The following is a 22,414-nucleotide window of genomic DNA, read 5'->3' on the forward strand; positions in this document are numbered from 1 at the left end:
GAGTGTGCGGTACGCATAGTGCGGGGATGGTAGCGTGTGTTGCAGTCATTCCCATTCAGGAGCATGGAGTTGTGTGGCCACCACTGTCCCCAGGGGCATATTTTCCTAGGTATCATGTGTGTAATCCGAATATGTTGACAATCTCTGTGTCTACAGCATAGGTTGTGCTCTGTGCCATTGTCCCCTGGCCAAATGTATATTGACGTGAAATGTAGTACAAGTGTCCACTGTACAGCCTGACCTGATTTTCCTTGTTCATACTCACGGTGGACATTGCCTGTGTGTCTTGTTACAATCATCTGATGATGCCCATTTGTACATGATTATTTGGACAGGCGCACCTTGGGTATTTTGTGTGCAACCTTGATTTGTTGCATCCCATGTGTATTTCACCCAGACTAAGGGATGTAAGTGCTTCCTGTGTCTCCAAATAATAGTCTCATGTAGGGGGTGGGTGGTGCGGGCATGGCCTTCATGTCACAACCTGATATCTCCTTGCTAGGACTGGCCAGTGTGTGATCTTGGTCTGGACATGCACTCAAGGTGCAGTGGGCCAGTCATGGTGGGCATGTTTTCAGTTTAACCTATGCTGCATGTGCCTCTTGTTCCTGGATATGGTCCCTGCTCATCCCTATTTCCTGCCACGCTGTGTGGTGCAGATGCAGTGCTGGATTGTCCCCAGGGCCGTGCTCCTCAGTCAAAATTCAATTCCATCTCATTTGCTATTGTGTCATGCTCTCCATAGTTTTTCGGTGGCATGGTGGGTCAAAAAACTGTGTCTTGCATGCCCTACATATGTACCTTGTTTTGTAGATGTAACTCTTCTTTTGTTTCAGGCTATGCACTGTGACCTATGTAGATTGGACTCATGTGACATATGTATACAGGTGTATGATTAATTTCTGTCTCTTCACCCTGCCCACAGCATCGTCGGGGGACACGGAGGGAGACATGGGCACAGAAGGAGCAGAGGGACCGAGCACCAGTGCCAGCGGTGACATCGGGGCTGGCACATCAAGTGGGACAGAGGCGGAGGAGAGTGAACCCGGGGACCTGTCGACTGGCACAACAGAGTATGAAGCTGACGGGTCCGAGGATGATCTCTCCGAGTGGGCGGCGGCTGCACCAGCAGCTGACAGCGGCACTACATCTCGCCCCGCCCCCTCCATTGCCATCAGCCGCCTCCCACTTGCTCGTGTATCTTCCCAGCGTGCCCGGTCACCACATGTCTCCTTCCTGCCAGGCACCGCACCCCCTGCCCCTGTCTCCACTGCTGCCGCCAATGCCGAGTCTGTGGACATCCAGCGGCAGTTGCAGGTTGGTCAGGCCGCGATCCTTAATGTCCTCCATGGCCACAGCCAAGTGCTGCACAACATGGAGGCATACTTGGAGGGCATTTATTCATCGCAGGCTGACCAACGCAGCTTGCTGAGGTCGATAGACTCGACACTGACTGCAGCAGTGGGTCTCCTGCAGCGCTATGTCCCACCCCCTACCCCTGCCCCATCCACACTTCCCACTCCCATGCCTGTCCCACGTACACCCAGACGTCAGCATGCACCCACCACAACACACACAGGCACCACACCAGCAGGGAAGGTCCACCGCACACCTCCTGACACGCACACACAGGGTGAAGTAGGCACACCCACTGGGTCTGGGGGCAAACGTGTGACACGCAGCCAGAGTGGGAGTCCGTATTCCACCCAATCCACTCCCTCCAAATCCCCTCCCCTCAGCTCTCCTGGCCACATCTCCCCCAAAGACTCCTTCATGGCCGCTCTGTCCCTGAGCCCCACAGTGACACCACCACGCAAGCGGTCAAGGAAGTCCTCGGTCAGGGTGGTTGATTCCCCCCCCTGTCTACACCCTCCCCCAGTGGCGCTGCGACCCATCCCTCTGACCCCCCCCCCTCCTTGGGGCCTGTGGTTCCTTCGGGTGCAGGGGATTCCCTGGAGGACCTTGCTAAGGTGTGCAGCGAGATCCTGGCCTCCGCCTTTGGCCCTGCCCCACCCCCTGTGGTGGAGTCCTCCATCCCTGCACCCACGACGCCTACCCTTCACCCTCCTGTCCCTGCGGTGCCTGTTTCTTCCCCCCACATGATGCCCTCACCCCTGTGGAAGACGACGGAATGTAACTGTGCAGGCAAGCTAGGGGACACGCATCCCACTGTGTCCCCCGTTCCAGCTGTGACTTCTGGACTGCCCAATGGGCTTTGTAAATATTGAACTTTCTACGAACATACAAATTTTGATATTGCTGATTAAAGCCATTTTTGTTTCCTTTGAACACTACTGCTTTTCTGATATTGCTGTTGGTGGGGCTGCTACATGAATTTGGGTGGTGATCATGTGTTGGTTGTGTGGGAAATGTAGTAGTGTGCTGGTCATAGGGGGGACCCTGGTATCTGTGTGCCATCACACGGTGTTAGCTAGGTTTCTCTGTTCATGTAAGCAGTTGCTGCATGGTGAAATTGTCCAAAGGTGTATTCCTTCCTCTGTGTACCCTGACATCTTCCCTGCAGGGTGTTCCCAATATTTCGCGCTGAGCTGTGTGTACATTAGCTGGGTGTGTGACAGACTCCTTCTACTTTGCACATGCATGCTGAGCGATGTCTCCACCTGCATCATTCGTGGCATTCTTGGTAGTCATTGTACTTGTCTATGTGGACTATTGACATGACTTCATGTGTACATGTTATCTTTTCTGCGCTATGCATGCGTATACTCCCAGCCTCGCACACATGTGGTACATGTACTGCAGGGTCTTTGTGCACCTGACTGAAATTTGTGGGCATGGTATCTGTGGCTACTCCACCCTTTGCGTTCCATGGGCACTGCTGTGAGTGATAGGCACCCACCCCTCCTGCGTCTGGGCACTGCTGGGAGGACTCTGCACACACCCCTCCTGTCTCTGGGCACTGCTGGGAGGACTCTGCACCCACCCCTCCTGTCTCTGGGCACTGCTGGGAGGACTCTGCACACACCCCTCCTGTCTCTGGGCACTGCTGGGAGGACTCTGCACCCACCCCTCCTATGTCTTGGCACTGCTGGGAGGACTCTGCACCCACCCCTCCTGTCTCTGGGCACTGCTGGGAGGACTCTGCACCCACCCCTCCTGTCTCTGGGCACTGCTGGGAGGACTCTGCACCCACCCCTCCTGTCTCTGGGCACTGCTGGGAGTGATAGGCACCCACCCCTCCTGCGTCTGGGCACTGCTGGGAGGACTCTGCACCCACCCCTCCTGTCTCTGGGCACTGCTGGGAGTGATAGGCACCCACCCCTCCTGTCTCTGGGCACTGCTGGGAGGACTCTGCACCCACCCCTCCTATGTCTTGGCACTGCTGGGAGGACTCTGCACACACCCCTCCTATGTCTGGGCACTGCTGGGAGGACTCTGCACACACCCCTCCTGTCTCTGGGCACTGCTAGGAGGACTCTGAACCCACCCCTCCTATGTCTTGGCACTGCTGGGAGGACTCTGCACCCACCCCTCCTGTGTCTGGGCACTGCTGGGAGGACTCTGCACCCACCCCTCCTGTCTCTGGGCACTGCTGGGAGGACTCTGCACCCACCCCTCCTATGTCTGGGCACTGCTGGGAGGACTCTGCACACACCCCTCCTGTCTCTGGGCACTGCTGGGAGGACTCTGCACACACCCCTCCTGTGTCTGGGCACTGCTGGGAGGACTCTGCACACACCCCTCCTGTCTCTGGGCGCTGCTGGGAGGACTCTGCACACACCCCTCCTATTTAACAATATGTACGCTTTGTCCATACACGTGTGTGGGTTCGCTCCATGGGGGTACGGGTCGTACTTACACTGTTGGGGTGGGGGTACGCTCCATACGTCCGCGGGTGAGGGTACGTGTCGTACTTACACTGTTGGGGTGGGGGGTACGCTCCATGCATACGCGGGTGGGGGGACCTGTCGTTCGTACTATGTTGGCATGGGGGTACGCTCCTTGCATACGCGGGTGGGGGGACGTGTCGTACTTACACTGTTGGGGTGGGGGGTACGCTCCATACGTATGCGTGTGAGGGTACGGGTCGTACATACACTGTTGGGGTGGGGGTTTGCTCGATACGTACGCGGGTGAGGGTACGGGTCGTACATACACTGTTGGGGTGGGGGTTTGCTCCATACGTACGCGGGTGAGGGTACGGGTCGTACTTACACTGTTGGGGTGGGGGTACGCTCCATACGTATGCGGGTGAGGGTACGGGTCGTACTTACACTGTTGGGGTGGGGGTACGCTCCATACGTACGCGGGTGGGGGGACGTGTCGTACTTACACTGTTGGCATGGGGGGTACGCTCCTTGCATACGCAGGTGGGGGGACGTGTCGTACTTACACTGTTGGGGTGGGGGTACGCTCCATACGTACGCGGGTGGGGGGACGTGTCGTACTTACACTGTTGGCATGGGGGGTACGCTCCTTGCATACGCAGGTAGGGGGACGTGTCGTACTTACACTGTTGGGGTGGGGGTACGCTCCATACGTACGCGGGTGAGGGTACGGGTCGTACTTACACTGTTGGGGTGGGGGTACACTCCATACGTACGCGGGTGAGGGTACGGGTCGTACTTACACTGTTGGGGTGGGGGTACGCTCCATACGTACGCGGGTGAGGGTACGGGTCGTACTTACACTGTTGGGGTGGGGGTACGCTCCATACGTACACGGGTGGGGGGACGTGTCGTACTTACACTGTTGGCATGGGGGGTACGCTCCTTGCATACACGGGTGGGGGGACGTGTCGTACTTACACTGTTGGGGTGGGGGTACGCTCCATACGTATGCGGGTGGGGGGACGTGTCGTACTTACACTGTTGGCATGGGGGGTACGCTCCTTGCATACGCGGGTGGGGGGACGTGTCGTACTTACACTGTTGCGGTGGGGGTACGCTCCATACGTACGCGGGTGGGGGGACGTGTCGTACTTACACTGTTGGCATGGGGGGTACGCTCCTTGCATATGCGGGTGGGGGGACGTGTCGTACTTACACGGTTGGGGTGGGGGACCGAACTCCTGAGGCGGAAAGCCGGGAGCAACGAACGAGCACGCAGAAATCTGTATTTTATGGTGTATTATTTGTGTACTTTTAAAAATTAAACCTTTGGCAACACTCTCGCTACTTCCCCTCCCCCGCACAGCCGATCTGAACGCTGTTGCGGGCCGCCATTCACTGCCACGTCATTCTGGGGAAACCTGGTCAGGCCACGCCCCCTTCATCACGGGCCACGCCCCCCCCGCCTTATAACGCGCCAATTCACAGGCGCCGGCAGATAGACCGAACTCCTGAGGCGGAAGCCGGGAGCAACGAACGAGCACGCAGAAATCTGTATTCTATGGTGTATTATTTGTGTACTTTTAAAAATTAAACCTTTGGCAACACTCTCGCTACTTCCCCTCCCCCGCACAGCCGATCTGAACGCTGTTGCGGGCCGCCATTCACTGCCACGTCATTCTGGGGAAGCCTGGTCAGGCCACGCCCCCTTCATCACGGGCCACGCCCCCCCGCCTTATAACGCGCCAATTCACAGGCGCCGGCAGATAGATTGAACTCCTAAGGCGGAAAGCCGGGAGCAACGAACGAGCACGCAGAAATCTGTATTTTATGGTGTATTATTTGTGTACTTTTAAAAATTAAACCTTTGGCAACACTCTCGCTACTTCCCCTCCCCCGCACAGCCGATCTGAACGCTGTTGCGGGCCGCCATTCACTGCCACGTCATTCTGGGGAAGCCTGGTCAGGCCACGCCCCCTTCATCACGGGCCACGCCCCCCCGCCTTATAACGCGCCAATTCACAGGCGCCGGCAGATAGACCGAACTCCTGAGGCGGAAGCCGGGAGCAACGAACGAGCACGCAGAAATCTGTATTCTATGGTGTATTATTTGTGTACTTTTAAAAATTAAACCTTTGGCAACACTCTCGCTACTTCCCCTCCCCCGCACAGCCGATCTGAACGCTGTTGCGGGCCGCCATTCACTGTCACGTCATTCTGGGGAAGCCTGGTCAGGCCACGCTCCCTTCGTCACGGGCCACGCCCCCCCGCCTTATAACGCGCCAATTCACAGGCGCCGGCAGATAGACCGAACTCCTGAGGTGGAAAGCCGGGAGCAACGAACGAGCACGCAGAAATCTGTATTTTATGGTGTATTATTTGTGTACTTTTAAAAATTAAACCTTTGGCAACACTCTCGCTACTTCCCCTCCCCCGCACAGCCGATCTGAACGCTGTTGCGGGCCGCCATTCACTGCCACGTCATTCTGGGGAAGCCTGGTCAGGCCACGCCCCCTTCATCACGGGCCACGCCCCTTCCTGCTCTTCACTTACATAAACCATGTGCCTCCCACGGCCGCGCAGCGGACGGGTGCAGCGGGCGCGCCGGCGGCGCGCCTAAGGCGCGCCAAAGGCAAGCCTGTCTGCGCCCGTCCGCGCCAGGACGGGCCTGAGGGCATGCCATCCCGCTTTGCCTATTACATATTCCCCCCAAGCACTCAGGGACTTTCAGCACACTGCAATTTCACCACCTCCTATGGCTTTACATCGCATTATGTCGGCGGGCCTCATGCGCCCAAACCAACCCCTCCTCAAAGGCTGCACACCCCGAGCACTGGCACCAGCGAGCACCACATTCCTCAAGGTATCTTACCTTAACACCCGCTCACTGGTGAAGCACTCTGAGGATATTTTTATCCTGTTAACTAGCTCGAACCCCGATATGCTTTCACTCACAGAAACATGGCTCACATCAGAGTCCATGCCGGACATCCTGGCAGCCCTCCCCCCCGATTACTACATCCTCTGCGCAGACCGCCCTGGCGACCGGCCTGGTGGTGGGGTGGCGGCCATTATTTCTAAGCGCCTTAAATCCATATCTTCATACTCCCTTCCTCTACCTGAGGTGGAGAACCTAATTATTAACGTGCAGACGGATGTTGATCCCCTCACTCTTCTTTTACTATATCGGCCCCCATATCCCATGCCATCTTTTTCCGCCACTCTTAGTGAACAACTATCCTCCCTTCTTATATCGCATTCCCATCTCGCCATTTTCGGCGACCTGAATTACTGGTTCGGCGACAGCCACGCCGGCTCTCATGCCACTGAGCTTTTTGAGACGCTTAAAAGCCTGATCCTTATCCAACACGTCTCCCAACCTACTCATATCAAGGGACACGTCTTGGACCAGATCTGGACCTGCAACCTGGAGCTGTCCCCACCAGACATACGTCCGTGTGCCTGGTCCGACCATCATTTGGTAGACACTATCATCACGGTTGCTGCTCAGACCCCCGCTCCCTTGATGGCCGGCGGCCATGCCCGTAAATGGAGCTCATATGACTCCCAGGGATTTCTAACTGCCCTGGCTGACTCCTCCCCGGTGATTTCTGACTCCACCGACATGGACGGGCTGGAATAAAAAGTGGCCACCTGGCTCGAGTCGGCCAGCGATTTGTTTGCCCCTCTGGTCAAATTTCCCTGTACCAAACACAGGAACTCTCACAGGTGGTTCTCCGACGACCTCAAAGCCCGGAAACTTAAAACACGCCAGCTGGAACGCATCTGGAGACACGATTATTCTGACCTAGCCAAACAATCTTATCTGATCGCTCGCAAAGAATTTAAAATAGCTATTCGTTTAGCTAAAACCGAACACTTCGCCAGTAGGATATCTCAGGCAGCTAATAAATCTAAGGAGGTGTTCAGAGTTATGAACGAGTTAACCACAGATGATAGGACCCTATGAGCCCAGACTCCCACGCAGGAGGCCTGTGACACCTTGAACTCGTACTTTCTAGAAAAAATTTCCACTATCAAAAAATCCATTTCCTCACTCCACCAACTGCCACTACTGGATAACTCCCTCAATAATCCCCTGTCCTTCACTTCTTTCCCGGTTCTAGACTCCTCTTCTTTGGCGGAACTAGCCACTCGCGTAAAATCTGGCTCCCCAAATGACTGCTGCCCGCCGTCCGTTCTGCGGAACATATGTCTTAATCTACCTGACAGTATTCTACATCTACTTAATAGCTCCCTCAGCAGTGGCATTTGCCCCACTTCCCTCAAGGAAGCTATCCTTGTACCCTTACTAAAAAAACCTGGCGCCGACATGACGGAGCCATCGAACTACCGCCCCATCTCTCTTCTCCCCTATTTTTCTAAACTCATGGAGGCCCATGTCACTCGCTGCCTGTCCGGGTTTATTGAATCCTCCGGCTATCTTGTACCTACCCAGGCCGGCTTCAGACCTGCCCATTCTACAGAAGCTGTTATTCTGGCAGTCCTTGACACACTCAGAGGCAGCGCGGACGCGGGAAACCCCCAAGCCCTCGTCTTACAGGACTTAACGGCCGCGTTCGACACGGTGGACCATGACATCCTTCTCCACCGTGTCGGACAGGCGGGCATCCAGGGCGTTGCTCTCGAGTGGGTCAGGTCTTTCCTCACAGGGAGAACACAGGCGGTCCGCCTTGGTCCTTACACTGCAAAAAAATCTCTCACATCCTGTGGTGTCCCCCAAGGCTCTTCCCTCTCCCCGCTCCTCTTTAATCTTTACCTCCGGCCACTCATTCAATCGCTTCTGAAATGGGACATCGTCACCTATAACTATGCTGACGATCTCCAAATCATTTTCCCCCTTAATTCACCTAATGCCATCACAACTTTTCATGGAGCCATGACCCATATCCAACTCTGGATGAACCAGAACCAATTAAAGTTGAACCCCGGTAAAACTGAGCTCCTACTTTCCGGACTCAGTGCCACCTACTGGGGTCCACAGTTCTGGCCTCCGGAGTTTGGCTCCCCCCCCCGTCCCAGCAAAATCAGTAAAATGTCTGGGTGTCATTATCGACACCGAGCTTTCTCTTAGTGCTCAGGTGGGAGCGGTGGTTTCCTCCTGTATGTTCCAACTTCGGAGGATCCGCAAAATCCGCCACCTTCTCCCCCCGGCAGCACTCACCCAAACTGTCATTTCGCTGGTACTCTCCCGTTTGGATTTTTCCAATGCCATCTACCACGGTTTGCCACAATACCTGACTCAACGCCTTCAAATCGTACAGAACCAGGCTGCCCGCCTGATCCATGGAACACCCAGATGGCAATCAGCTAAACCTTTGCTTACGAACCTGCATTGGCTCCCGGTTGAGCGAAGGGCTGCCTTTAAGGTGGCTTGTCTCACCTTTAAGGCACTTCATTGCCCTTCCCCTGCTTTCCTAAAATCTACCATCCGCCCTTACTGCCCCACACGTAATCTTCGATCCGCCCACCGCGACTTGCTGATCACCCCCAGGAGCAAAACTAAGAGATTCGGCGGACGCCGGTTCTCTCACCTAGCCCCCGGGCTCTGGAACCTCCTCCCTTCCTCTATTAAATCTTGCTCCTCTTTTCTCAAATTTAGGAAAATGCTAAAAACTTACTTCTTTCCCACCCCCACGTAGACTCTGTTCCTCTACCTCCCCCTCACTTTGTTCTGTCTACCAGCGCCAGGAAGCTTCGGTGTCAGTGCGCTTTATAAGCAACACTTAACATAACATAACATAACATGCGTCCGCGTGTGAGGGTACGGGTCGTACTTACACTGTTGGGGTGGGGGGTACGCTCCATGCATACGGGGTGGGGGTACGGTCCGTACATATCCGTCCCCACGCTATGTGATGCTTGTGCGGCCCGTACCCAGGCCTTTGCCACGTGGGTACGAGCCGTCCCGCCATTGTTGGGGTGACGTAGGTGTGGGCGTGGTACGACTCGTACCCACGCTCTTAAGGCGTGGGTACGGGACGTACCTGTCTGGTTGTGTTGCCGGTTTGCGTCGTCAAGAACTTCCGTTGTGGCGGTCGCTGGCTTAGCTGGACACGCCCCCACCCCCTCGTAGTGACCAGGGCCTGAGGGTCAGGTATGTCCAGGGCATGTGTGCTGTGTGACTATGGTGGGGGTTTTGTGGCCTGCCCTGGACCTGCCACCCCCCCCCCCCCTTTCCCCCCTCCCTTTGTTGTTCTGACCTTCTGCGGCGTCTGCGTCGTAACCTGTAGAGGAGGTCGACTGCTATGAGGGCCGGGATGACACGTAGGTTCGGGTCCATGTCTGTCCGTCGCGTACTGGTACTCCTTGTTCGCGTCGTCCTGATTTCCCGGCAGTTTTTGGCAGCCGGAAAATATTCACCGTGCGGGATGACGTCGGTGCGAATCGTAATTCCTGGTTCGTGAATGGCAGGCTGCGTGCGTCCCGACGTCAGGTCGGCGCGTTCCCGGATCGCATTTGTATGTTTATTTTCGTCGGTCGGGGTTTTGTACGATTCGTACGGAAATGGTGTTTCCGTGCGAATCGTAATTCCATGTTGGTATATTTTGACGACCGGATACGCGTCGGACGGAGAATATGCTCCGTCCGACGGATCGTACCCGGTTTTTACCGGATCGTGATCGGCACCAAAATATTGGCTTCTACAAAAGAGCCTGCAGTCCTCCCAGTGTGCACTTGGGGTCTGACTTAACATTTACATCTATCACTGAAACTGACTGTCAGTCGCTAGGAAATTGTGTCTGGCTCTTGGTGTCTTTCCGTGAATCCAGTTATTTGATGGCTTCTTGATTAGTCTTCTTTGCAATCTCGACTGTTTATCTTTAATTTCATTGCCAATACTCTGCTTCCTTACTGCCTTTTCAGCGTATATGCTGAAATGCAAACAAAGAGCACCCTACATAAGTTATGGTCACCTGCTGCTTGCATAAGCTGCAGTCAGCATATTGCAGTCCCACATAAAGCTCCCTTACAGTTTTTACTTCTCTTCCACAGTTTTATTGGGAAGCAGATCTATTTTGTACAGTGTCGACTGTCAACCCTTGCTTCTAATTTGATGGCTCTTATCTTTCTTAGTTCCCTGCTTCTGATTCGGTTACTGTGAAGTTCTTCCAGGTATTGGATGTCACAAATGATAGGTACACCTTGCTCCAAGCAAGTTGCATTTAATGTCAGGAAAAAAACTCCAGCCACAGCAAGTGCAACAACACAGCTTCAGCTCTCCCTCTCGACTCCAACTCCCAATCTTTAAACACCAACATTCTTAAACAGAAGGGGGAGAGAGGAATATACCAACTAATAAGGCAATCCTACCCTCCTTCTCTAACACGAACAACATTATAAACAAGCATTGGCATAGCCAATAGGTCTCGCCTTTGGGAACTTATAAGTATTTAGTTATGCAGCACAATATCCTTGGTGCAACAACATCAACTGTGGCATGGCTAAACACTTATAAGGTCCGAAAGGCCTATTGGCTATGCCAATGCTTGTTATTACATGGCACATTGCATATGGGGTTATCCTGTCTGCCACAACGCTGGAAATGCCTGAAAAAGAATATAGCAAATGTTGTGGTTAAATTTCAGCGAATGGGTCAATCTTTAGTTGAGTAAGATGTCAAGGTTGATGAGCTCTTCTTCTGCTTTGTCTTAAATTAAGAATGTAAATTGCTTTCTAACTCTTCGTTGGAATAACGTTTTCTGCTCCTTTCTACTTGCAGCATACCTTAGATATCGCAAACCAGCTTCTTTTTGAGAAAACCTGGAAGCCAGCAACCAAACACAACCCACAGCTTGGTCCAAACCTGTTACAGTTCATGGAGAGCCTTTGCATTGGGCTGAAGACCGCGAATACATTCACCAATATTTCATATCAAAACATAGAGGTTCAGGGATCGGAAGGTTCTTGCAGACATTTAGACCAAGGAAGCTCTTTGGCAGTCATGCCGGGTGTCAGTGTGGTACTACCGACACCACGTAAGGGATCATGCACCTTCAGGTTTTTTTCTATGACCTATAAAAACCTAAAGCAAAACTTTCCCAATCGATATGAAGGGACCAGTGGTCCCAGCACTGAATATGAAATTGTTAGTGACATTGTGAGCAACATAATGATTGTCGATGACGAGCCATACCCTGAAACCAGCATCAATATGACCTTCAACGTTGAGAGCAAATGTGACAAAAAACTGACGTGCGCTTTCTGGAATTCCACCTTAGAGCTGTGGTCATCCAGTGGGTGCACAACTGAGGTCACCAATGGGGTCACCAACTGTGCGTGCAATCACCTCACCTCGTATGCTGTTCTAATGTCAAGCTCTGCGGTGAAGATCGACAGTGTGAATAACGCAATAATGAGACTGTTGTCAATTATAGGGCAAATTATCTCCATGGCTTCGCTTGTCCTCTGCATTGTATTACAAGCAATTCTCATTCGAGAGGCATCCAACCTTACTGCCTGCTTCAGGAGTGTGGCACTGTTGAACATGTCTATCAGCCTTTTCATAAGTGATCTGTGTTATGTGGGGTCAAACTTCATTGGCCCAAACGATAGCAAGGAACTCTGCGTAGCTTTGACCTTCTGCAACCATTTCTCTCAACTGGCCTTCCTAAGCTGGACACTGGTCCAGAGTCTATTTCTTTTCAGCCGCTTGGTGTTTGTATTTTACCATGTCACCAAGGCAAAGTTTATGGTTCTTGCCATGTTCCTTGGATACGTCTGCCCTATCCTCATATCCGTGGCCACCTTCATCCACTTCTATCCAGCTGGAGAGTATATGCAGAGGAACGTTTGCTATTTGGATCACTGTTCTGGTGCCTACTTAGCCACCATCGTTCCAATAATGCTGATCCTCCCCACTAACTTTCTTGTGCTCCTGCTGGTGATTCGTACTCTTTTGAGACCCTCCATCTCTGATGAAGTCAAGGAGGATGAGGAGGTGATGAGGAATGTGATGAAAGCGGTTGTACTTTGTACACCTCAGTTTGGGCTGACATGGGCGATTGGAATCCCTATATTCATGTTCGGAAGGTCTCTGGTGCTAGCCTACATATTCCTAATATTACATTCTCTGCAGGTATGTTTATGTTATGTCCATGTCTTGTGACATATGGGGTCTATCAAAATGTATTATTTTGATATTTTCACAATAATCTTTTTTCATAGACATTTTGTAGTTTTCAAACATTTGTTCCTCACCTGAGATGAAATTCAGCAGGGAAAGTAAGAAAGAAAGAAAGAAAAAAGAAAGAAAGAAGGGAAGGAAGGAAAAAGGAAGAGAAAGAAGGAAGTAAGCAAGGAGAGAACAAAAGAAAGTAAGTGAGAAAGAAAGAAATAAGAGCGGGACGAAAGGAGGGAAAGAAAGAAAGAAAGAAAAAAGGGAGAGAAAGAAAAAAGAAGGGAATGGAGGATGAAAGCAAGGAGAGAAAGAAAGAAAGAAAGGAAGAAAGAAATAAAGAAAGAAGGAAAGAAAGAAAGATGAGTGGGAAGAAAGGAACAAAGGGCAGAAGGAAGGAAAAAAGGAAGAAGGAAGGAAAGAAAAGGTTAAAGAATGGGAAAATTGCAAAGAGAAACAAAAAGAAAAGTGTAGAAAGAAAAAGAAAACACTAACCTGAAAAGATTAGCAATTAAGATTGATAACCAAAGACTGAAGCAAATCATAAAGGGGTAGAAAGAATAGAGAATGAAACAGACATTATGAAAGAAAAATAAAAAAGATCTAAGGGGAGTTAGAAATAACTAAAAAAAAAGAGAAACAATGAAGAGTGGGCTACAGAAAGAAGAAAAAACAGTCAAGGAGAGAAAGGACAGCGAGAGAATAGAGAGAAAAGCGATTCGAATAGTAGATAATGGTATGTTAATGTATACCTTTTATAGAGCACAGTAACGCAGAATGTGTTCTCTTGGTACTAGACTGAATTGTGAAACATGTTTAGAACTGATAACTTAAATAAAGAGGTAGGATTTCAACTCCCAGCTCTTTGTGGACCTCAAGAAAATTAGAAGAAGATGCGTGAAGCAGTACAAAAAGACAAAGACAAGGAAACAGAGACAGATGAAAAAAAAACAGAGCAGAGAAGCGAGGAGAGAATGGTTCAAAGGGTGAGAAAGAGACTTACCTAAGAAGGATGGGAGTGGACAGGAAAAGAAAAAAAATAGAGGTTCAAATAGAAGCGAGAGAACAGCAGGAAAGAGAGCAGGGGAGAAAGGAGAGGAGTATAGAGGCAGATGGGGCAATGCCAGTGAAATACAGCGACAATGAGAAATTGAGAATTATATAGCAAAGAAGGTGCGTGGGAAAAAAGAGAAGTAAAGAAAAGATTCAGTAGACGGAAATGGTCAAAAGGAAGAAAGAGAGTAGGGAACGTTAGGTAAAAACAGAGTGAAATAGTAGGAAACAGTAAAAAAGAGAGAAAGTAAGAGAACTGGTTAAAGGGGACATACACACAGAAAAGGTAAAAGGAAGTTGGAAATAAAAAAATAAACAAAGAGCAATGGAGACAGTGGACACAGAAAAAGGAAGGGGTGAAGAAGAACTGTGACAGAAAAGGAAAGCATCGGAAAAAGTGAGAGGCTTTGGGAACAGCAGAATAGAAAATAAGAAAACCTGGAAAGGTAGTGAGAAAAAGGGGAAGATGGCTTGGAGAAAGAAAGTAAAAATGAAAAGATACAGAACGAACTACAGAAGAAAAATACAAGTATAGAAAGGAAAGGGGAATGTGATTGGAGAAGGAAAAAAGAAATTGGGGATGAAAAGAATGAAGCCAGTCTGCACTGAGAGAAGAGAAAGAAAAAAAGGTGAAAAGAGCAAAAATGGTAAGACAAGCAGTAGGAAAGACAACAAGAAACCTTTAAAAAGAGACCATCGTGGTGTGGTTTTATTTTTGACATGACCTCCCGAGCTGCACGATGAATGCACACACCTGTACGTTCACCTTGAAATGTTCTTTCTAATGAAGAGAAAGCATTCCAAGATGGCCACTGATGCATACAAATGTGTCGTGATGCAGCGGCTGTAGTTTTGGCATTTTTAAGTAAAGCATCATTTACTGTTCTAAGATTGCCAACTGCCATAATAGGATGGTAAACTTAGAAAAAATCCAGAAAATGTGGGAGAGGATAAAGGAAAATACCACCGGTCTGATAGCAGTGTGCAGCTACTGGGCACTTGCAAACATAATTATAAAAATGTAAAACAATAAAGCGGGTTGGGGTTTTATCATATATTATTCCTGTATAATTTTTTTTACAAAGCCAAAATAAAGTAGTAGTTTTGGTGCTGTTGATAAAGGGGGTGCACAGAAGTGGCCCTGAGCAGACTGGGAGAGAGAGAGGAAAGCCATGAGCTGCCATGCTAAAATACATGAGACAAATGAGAACAATATTTATCTGATACCAGAAGTGGATGATGGAAAGGAAGATGTACTCCAGGTGCTAGACTAAAGTAAGAATAGGGAGGAAAGCCATTGCACCCGAAGCACGGAACTAAGATGGACAATAAAGCCATCCAATCAAAGGGTTTAACCATATGTATTATTGTATAGTAGAGAATAGTCTTTGATGTCAGGGGCACCAACCTTGTGCAAAGGATCCAGAGGCAGCAAAACTCTTTTCAAAATCTCACCAACCCCACCAGTGACCACATATACAGGAATATGAGTGCCAGTGATAGAAACGGGAATGGATTAAGAAGGAAAACAGAGGCACTTCCGCCTCGGCCCTCTGCTGATCTACAAGGTCTCGGGAATTTATTTATTCTCCACAAAAAAAAGATGTCTCAAGTGACTTGTCATTTAGAGAACTTAACATTACTACGATTGTAAACGGGAATACATGGGCACTATGACTGTGGAACCAACTCTTTGTACTTCACTATGAGATAGGTCCTTCCTGAAACCCAAAACCAAAAAGAATAAGAATCTCAAACGGTTCATTGACAGAATATCGTCCTCAAAAATATACATAAACAAAATATTGAGGTAAAACTATAGAATGCAAAAATATCGACTTCCTATACCTAAACCGGTAAGTACAAAAACACTGTGAAAAAAAAATCGATGTAAAAAATAAATTTGTACAAAATATCGATTTATATATATATATATATATTACCTACTGGCGGTCGCCAGTAGGTAGTTATAGTTAGGACCACGTTTCCATAGGAAATCCGCAACATTCTATTTTGAATAACTTTGGCGCCGGTTGACGAATCCTCACGAATTTTTCAAAATAGGTGGGGCGCTACGCTCCGCTCCTACCCTGAAAGTCTCGGGGGGATTCGTCAAGCGGGGCTGAGATAAAAGGGGGGTCCCAAAACACGTTTTTCCCATGCATTTTTCCATAGGACCTTTAGACACAGCTACAGCCCGAACGGCTGAACAGAATTTAATGAAATTTGGCAGAGAGGTAGTCCTCAGGTCAAGGAAGTGCCTTTTGTAGGTTTGGTGTAAATCTGTTCAGTAGATTCTGAGAAAATAGCCTTTAAATCAATATATATATCTGAGCCAGCTTACGGTGCATTTACGGTGCGCTTACCGTACGCGTACGGTGACGTGCGCGAGCGCGATTCTGATTGGCTCTTAGATCTTAGTAAACATTCGAATCGGTCGAAACCAGGAAGCGGCGGCCACCATTTTGTGTATTTCACTCCGGAAAAAAGGGTGATATCTTGAAAAGGGGGCAAGGAAGAGAGTTACAGACCCCCTAACATTTGTAAGGGGGTGAAAGAAGGACAGAAAAGTACAAAGAAAACATTTATTGATTTTAAAAAAAATCGCGGGGTACGCGTACGGTAAGCTCACCGTACGCGTACGGTAAAAAAAAAGAAAAAAAAGAAATGAAATGCAGATTTAAGTGTTTAGATATTAGGGGGCTCTAAAAGGAGCCGTTGTGTTTATGAAGTGATTTTTTATTGGTACCTACAAGTAAGTACCGATGCAGAGTCTAAGGTTCAAGAGGAAGACTCTGTTCCCTTTATCAGTGAAGTGTACACCATCTCCTCTATAAATGTCTTGCATGTCGTAACGCAAGTTGTTGTGGTAAATGGAACCCATACCATAGTCACGGAGGAAAGCAGAAACAGATTTGTTGACGTGCTTTCTTGCTTTGTCAATCTGCGGACAAAAATGATTGGACCAGTTCCATTTTTGCCTTTGGCATATGTTAGAAAACACAAAGGCAGTTTTAGGGAAAAGTGAAAACAGTTGTGCAAAGGTGTCCTTCATAAGCATTTCCAGACCTACCCCAGTCAAAGTGCCTAGGTCATTGCCACCACAGTGCACTATTATGAGGTCAGGGTGTTGGATTTGCATGAAGGATTTCACCAATGGCATCAATTGGTGCCACTTTAACCCTCTCTGACCAATCCATTTAATGTCTACATTTGGCAAAGCAAGGTCTCTCACCATATCTGTTTTCTCTGCATACTTTTCACTCCAGAAGACATAGCTGTGCCCTACAATCCACACTGTGAACATCTTCAAAGGAGAACTGGATGCACTCAGGAGGTGTAATTCAGTAGAATGGTAAAAAGAAATGAAAGACAGTTTGGAAATGGAGGCATACATATTTTTTTTATAAAAAAAAAAACTGATTGGCTGTTTCATACCATTCTAGAATAAAAACTAGGCTGTATGTGTAAATTTATAGAAGCATGTTTTGTATTGGTACAGAAAAATGTGTTACTAAAGAACAGTACTATGGATTTGCTGTTAGGTTTGAAAAGTCAAGCACTCCTGCTCTTTGGAATTGAAACATTGTGTGGCGAACTTCTGACCTAACTCCACACAGCAGTGTTCCATGAGCTGTTGCTATGGTAGCAGGCAGAAGTCAAGTTGGGGGAAGGGTACTAGGCAGAAGTCAAGTTGGGGGAAGGGTACTTTTGGAAAAGGGTTGGTTTTCAACCAATAGAAATGTGTGATTACATTTGAAAAAAAGGGGGAAGCACTGAGATTTGAAATTAACATGTATAAGTGTGGAAAAAGAGAGGGAAAGTTTGCCATTATCTGGTTCTGCTGAGAGGAGAGAGGTGAACAGAACAGAGATCCTGGCTCTGATAATCTGCTGTTTGAGTGCCACATTTTTTTCACAACTAACTAATTTTAAAGGTGAGTTTAGAGTTTGAGAGGGGATGTATATGGTAAATTAAGAAATGAATAATATAATTGGAATTCCTTTTGTTGAAGTTGTGTTTATTATTTTCTGTTTTGGGAGAAATTTAAATGTGAGGAACATGTAAAATAATATGGACTATGTTTTCACGATAAATTAAGGTGTACTGGTAAAAATAAGGAATACTTTAAGGGTTTGAGGTTGCACTCAGTAATGCAAATACATACAGCATCAGTAAGGCTGGTTGCCCTTGCTGGAGTGTAGTCAGTCACCCAGGTTACACATGGTGCTGGTTTGAAAAAGCAGTTTGGACATGTGCTGTTTTCAGAATCTGAAAAGTGGATTCAAAATGTGTCAGTCTGTAAAAGTGTTTATCACTTGCCAAAAAAAAGAGTAGTAAGTGTGCTTTCAAATTGGCAAAGAAATTTCGTTTTGAGACTAATGTGAAAACATGACTCTGTGTGTAAATAGGAATTACAGGCATAGATTTATTGCGTATTGCTCTGGAGATTTTACATTTGCATTAGATGGAAAGGGGGAGCCATTTTTTTGTGCAGAAGCCGACTCTTAGCACACGCCCAGCTGCTTATCCTGTGGAATCATGCACAGTATTCACAACCGAGTGGGGTTTGAGGTTTCAGTCAGTAATGCAAATACATTCAGCATCACTAAGGCTGGTTGCCCTTGCTGGAATGTAGTCAGTCACCCAGGTTACACATGGTGCTGGTCTGAAAAAGCAGTTTGGACATGTGCTTTTTTAAGAATCTGAAAAGTGGATTCAAAATGTGTCAGTCTGTAAAAGTGTTTATCACTTGCCAAAAAAAAGAGTAGTAAGTGTGCTTTCAAATTGGCAAAGAAATTTCGTTTTGTGACTAATATGAAAACATGACTCTGTGTGCAGATAGGAATTACAGGCAGAGATTTATTGCGTATTGCTCTGGTGATTTTACATTTGCATTAGATGGAAAGGGGGAGCCATTTTTTTGTGCAGAAGCAGACTCTTAGCACACACCCAGCTGTTTATCCTGTGGAATCATGCACAGTATTCACAACCGAGTGGGGTTTGAGGTTTCAGTCAGTAATGCAAATACATTCAGCATCAATAAGGCTGGTTGCCCTTGCTGGAGTGTAGTCAGTCACCCAGGTTACACATGGTGCTGGTCTGAAAAAGCAGTTTGGACATGTGCATTTTTAAGAATCTGAAAAGTGGATTCAAAATGTGTCAGTCTGTAAAAGTGTTTATCACTTGCCAAAAAAAAGAGTAGTAAGTGTGGTTTCAAAATGGCAAAGAAATTTCGTTTTGTGACTAATGTGAAAACATGACTCTGTGTGCAAATAGGAATTACAGGTAGAGATTTATTGCGTATTGCTCCGGAGATTTTACATTTGCATTAGATGGAAAGGGGGAGCCATTTTTTTGTGCAGAAGCAGACTCTTAGCACACACCCAGCTGCTCATCCTGTGGAATCATGCACAGTATTCACAACCGAGTGGGGTTTGAGGTTTCAGTTAGTAATGCAAATACATTCAGCATCACTAAGGCTGGTTGCCCTTGCTGGAGTGTAGTCAGTCACCCAGGTTACACATGGTGCTGGTCTGAAAAAGCAGTTTGGACATGTGCTTTTTTAAGAATCTGAAAAGTGGATTCAAAATGTGTCAGTCTGTAAAAGTGTTTATCACTTGCCAAAAAAAAGAGTAGTAAGTGTGCTTTCAAATTGGCAAAGAAATTTCGTTTTGTGACTAATGTGAAAACATGATTCTGTGTGCAAATAGGAATTACAGGCAGAGATTTATTGCGTATTGCTCTGGAGATTTCACATTTGCATTAGATGGAAAGGGGGAGCCATTTTTTTGTGCAGAAGCAGACTCTTAGCACACACCCAGCTACTTATCCTGTGGAATCATGCACAGTATTCACAACCGAGTGGGGTTTGAGGTTTCAGTCAGTAATGCAAATACATTCAGCATCAATAAGGCTGGTTGCCCTTGCTGGAGTGTAGTCAGTTACCCAGGTTACACATGGTGCTGGTCTGAAAAAGCAGTTTGGACATGTGCTTTTTTAAGAATCTGAAAAGTGGATTCAAAATGTGTCAGTCTGTAAAAGTGTTTATCACTTGCCAAAAAAAAGAGTAGTAAGTGTGGTTTCAAAATGGCAAAGAAATTTCGTTTTGTGACTAATATGAAAACATGACTCTGTGTGCAAATAGGAATTACAGGCAGAGATTTATTGCGTATTGCTCTGGTGATTTTACATTTGCATTAGATGGAAAGGGGGAGCCATTTTTTTGTGCAGAAGCAGACTCTTAGCACACACCCAGCTGTTTATCCTGTGGAATCATGCACAGTATTCACAACCGAGTGGGGTTTGAGGTTTCAGTCAGTAATGCAAATACATTCAGCATCAATAAGGCTGGTTGCCCTTGCTGGAGTGTAGTCAGTCACCCAGGTTACACATGGTGCTGGTCTGAAAAAGCAGTTTGGACATGTGCTTTTTTAAGAATCTGAAAAGTGGATTCAAAATGTGTCAGTCTGTAAAAGTGTTTATCACTTGCCAAAAAAAAGAGTAGTAAGTGTGCTTTCAAAATGGCAAAGAAATTTCGTTTTGTGACTAATGTGAAAACATGACTCTGTGTGCAAATAGGAATTACAGGCAGAGATTTTTTGCGTATTGCTCTGGTGATTTTACATTTGCATTAGATGCAAAGGGGGAGCCATTTTTTTGTGCAGAAGCAGACTCTTAGCACACACCTAGCTGCTTATCCTGTGGAATCATGCACAGTATTCACAACCGAGTGGGGTTTGAGGTTTCAGTCAGTAATGCAAATACATTCAGCATCACTAAGGCTGGTTGCCCTTGCTGGAGTGTAGTCAGTCACCCAGGTTACACATGGTGCTGGTCTGAAAAAGCAGTTTGGACATGTGCTTTTTTAAGAATCTGAAAAGTGGATTCAAAATGTGTCAGTCTGTAAAAGTGTTTATCACTTGCCAAAAAAAGAGTAGTAAGTGTGCTTTCAAAATGGCAAAGAAATTTCGTTTTGTGACTAATATGAAAACATGACTCTGTGTGCAAATAGGAATTACAGGCAGAGATTTATTGCGTATTGCTCTGGTGATTTTACATTTGCATTAGATGGAAAGGGGGAGCCATTTTTTGTGCAGAAGCAGACTCTTAGCACACACCCAGCTGTTTATCCTGTGAAATCATGCACAGTATTCACAACCGAGTGGGGTTTGAGGTTTCAGTCAGTAATGCAAATACATTCAGCATCAATAAGGCTGGTTGCCCTTGCTGGAGTGTAGTCAGTCACCCAGGTTACACATGGTGCTGGTCTGAAAAAGCAGTTTGGACATGTGCTTTTTTAAGAATCTGAAAAGTGGATTCAAAATGTGTCAGTCTGTAAAAGTACTTATCACTTGCCTAAAAAGTAGTAGAAAGTATGCTTTGCAATTGGCAAAGAAATTTCGTTTTCTGCCTAATTTCAAAGCATGACTCTGTGTGCACACAGGAATTGTTTTTAGATATTTAATTTGTGAAGGTGTTATTGTGATTTTCATTTATAGGAAAGGGGTTTATAGTATTTTAAGATTTCTAAAGATCATAAAAAATGTAGTAATATATTTAAATAAAATAAAGGATTTTTTTTTTAGTTTTTTTCAGGTATTGCTGAAGAGCAGTGAACAAAATTTAAGATGCCTACAAAATCCAGACTAAAGAAAGACCACAAAAAACCTATATTTGAAGACAACTGGAGGACCTAAGTTAGTTGGAGATGCTCATGTTGGGAAAAAGAAAAAATCTTCTGGTAAGCAGACAATAGAGTTTTTTAAAGAACATATTCAAAAAAAGGAAAAATGTACAAAATGTCTGTACTGGAAAGAATGTTTTCAATAGAAAAAAACAGGAAAAAATTGAGAATTTAGTTAATGCAAATATACCTTCTGCAACACTAAAGATTAACTTAAACAGAAAAACAGCGTTTAAAGAGATACGTAGAAAAATGTTTCAGAGAAGAGTTATGTCCAATTTGATAAAGGATGTGAAGAAATATAAGCAAAAGGCAAAATATAATAGAGAAAAAAAGAAATTGAAGCCATTGCAGCAAAGGCATTAGAATTAAAAAAGAAACTATTCATTTTAATTTTGAATAGGATGCGTACATTAGATAAAATGGTTAATGTACTGAAATCACAAAGCAAAAGGAAAAGAGTAGTGAACAGAACAAACTTTTGTAAAGTGTTTTTAGGAAAATGGATGCATAGTTCAAGTAGTGAACCTTTTTTTAATGAAGAGAGCTATTTTCAAAGTAATAGTTTGCTGCATGCAGTTGACACCAGAGGTCGTGCTTATGAAGTGAAAAATGGTTGCATAATGGAGAAGGAGATAATGGTTCCAAGAGATGAGGTACAAGTGATGGCGGATGAGGCTATGGGGAGACGTCCTAAAGCCCCAGTGTACACTTGGAATTGTAGTAGTATTTGCACTGTGCGTC

The 22,414-nt window shown here is 47.0% G+C and overlaps 1 protein-coding gene across 1 annotated transcript in view; it reads left to right on the forward strand.

Annotated features, from left to right (window-relative positions):
* LOC146822097 (adhesion G protein-coupled receptor F3-like) overlaps positions 1 to 22,414 on the forward strand; it is a 167,121-nt gene that overhangs the window by 48,775 nt on the left and 95,932 nt on the right. The window contains exons 3-4 of the mRNA XM_085609963.1: positions 10,890 to 10,928; positions 11,536 to 12,891. Coding sequence (XP_085466089.1) covers positions 10,890 to 10,928; positions 11,536 to 12,891 — 1,395 coding nt within the window. The remainder of the gene's footprint in view (positions 1 to 10,889; positions 10,929 to 11,535; positions 12,892 to 22,414) is intronic.

This window comes from Triturus cristatus, chromosome 6, assembly GCF_964204655.1.
Source record: "Triturus cristatus chromosome 6, aTriCri1.1, whole genome shotgun sequence".
Classification (NCBI taxonomy): Eukaryota; Metazoa; Chordata; class Amphibia; order Caudata; family Salamandridae; genus Triturus; species Triturus cristatus.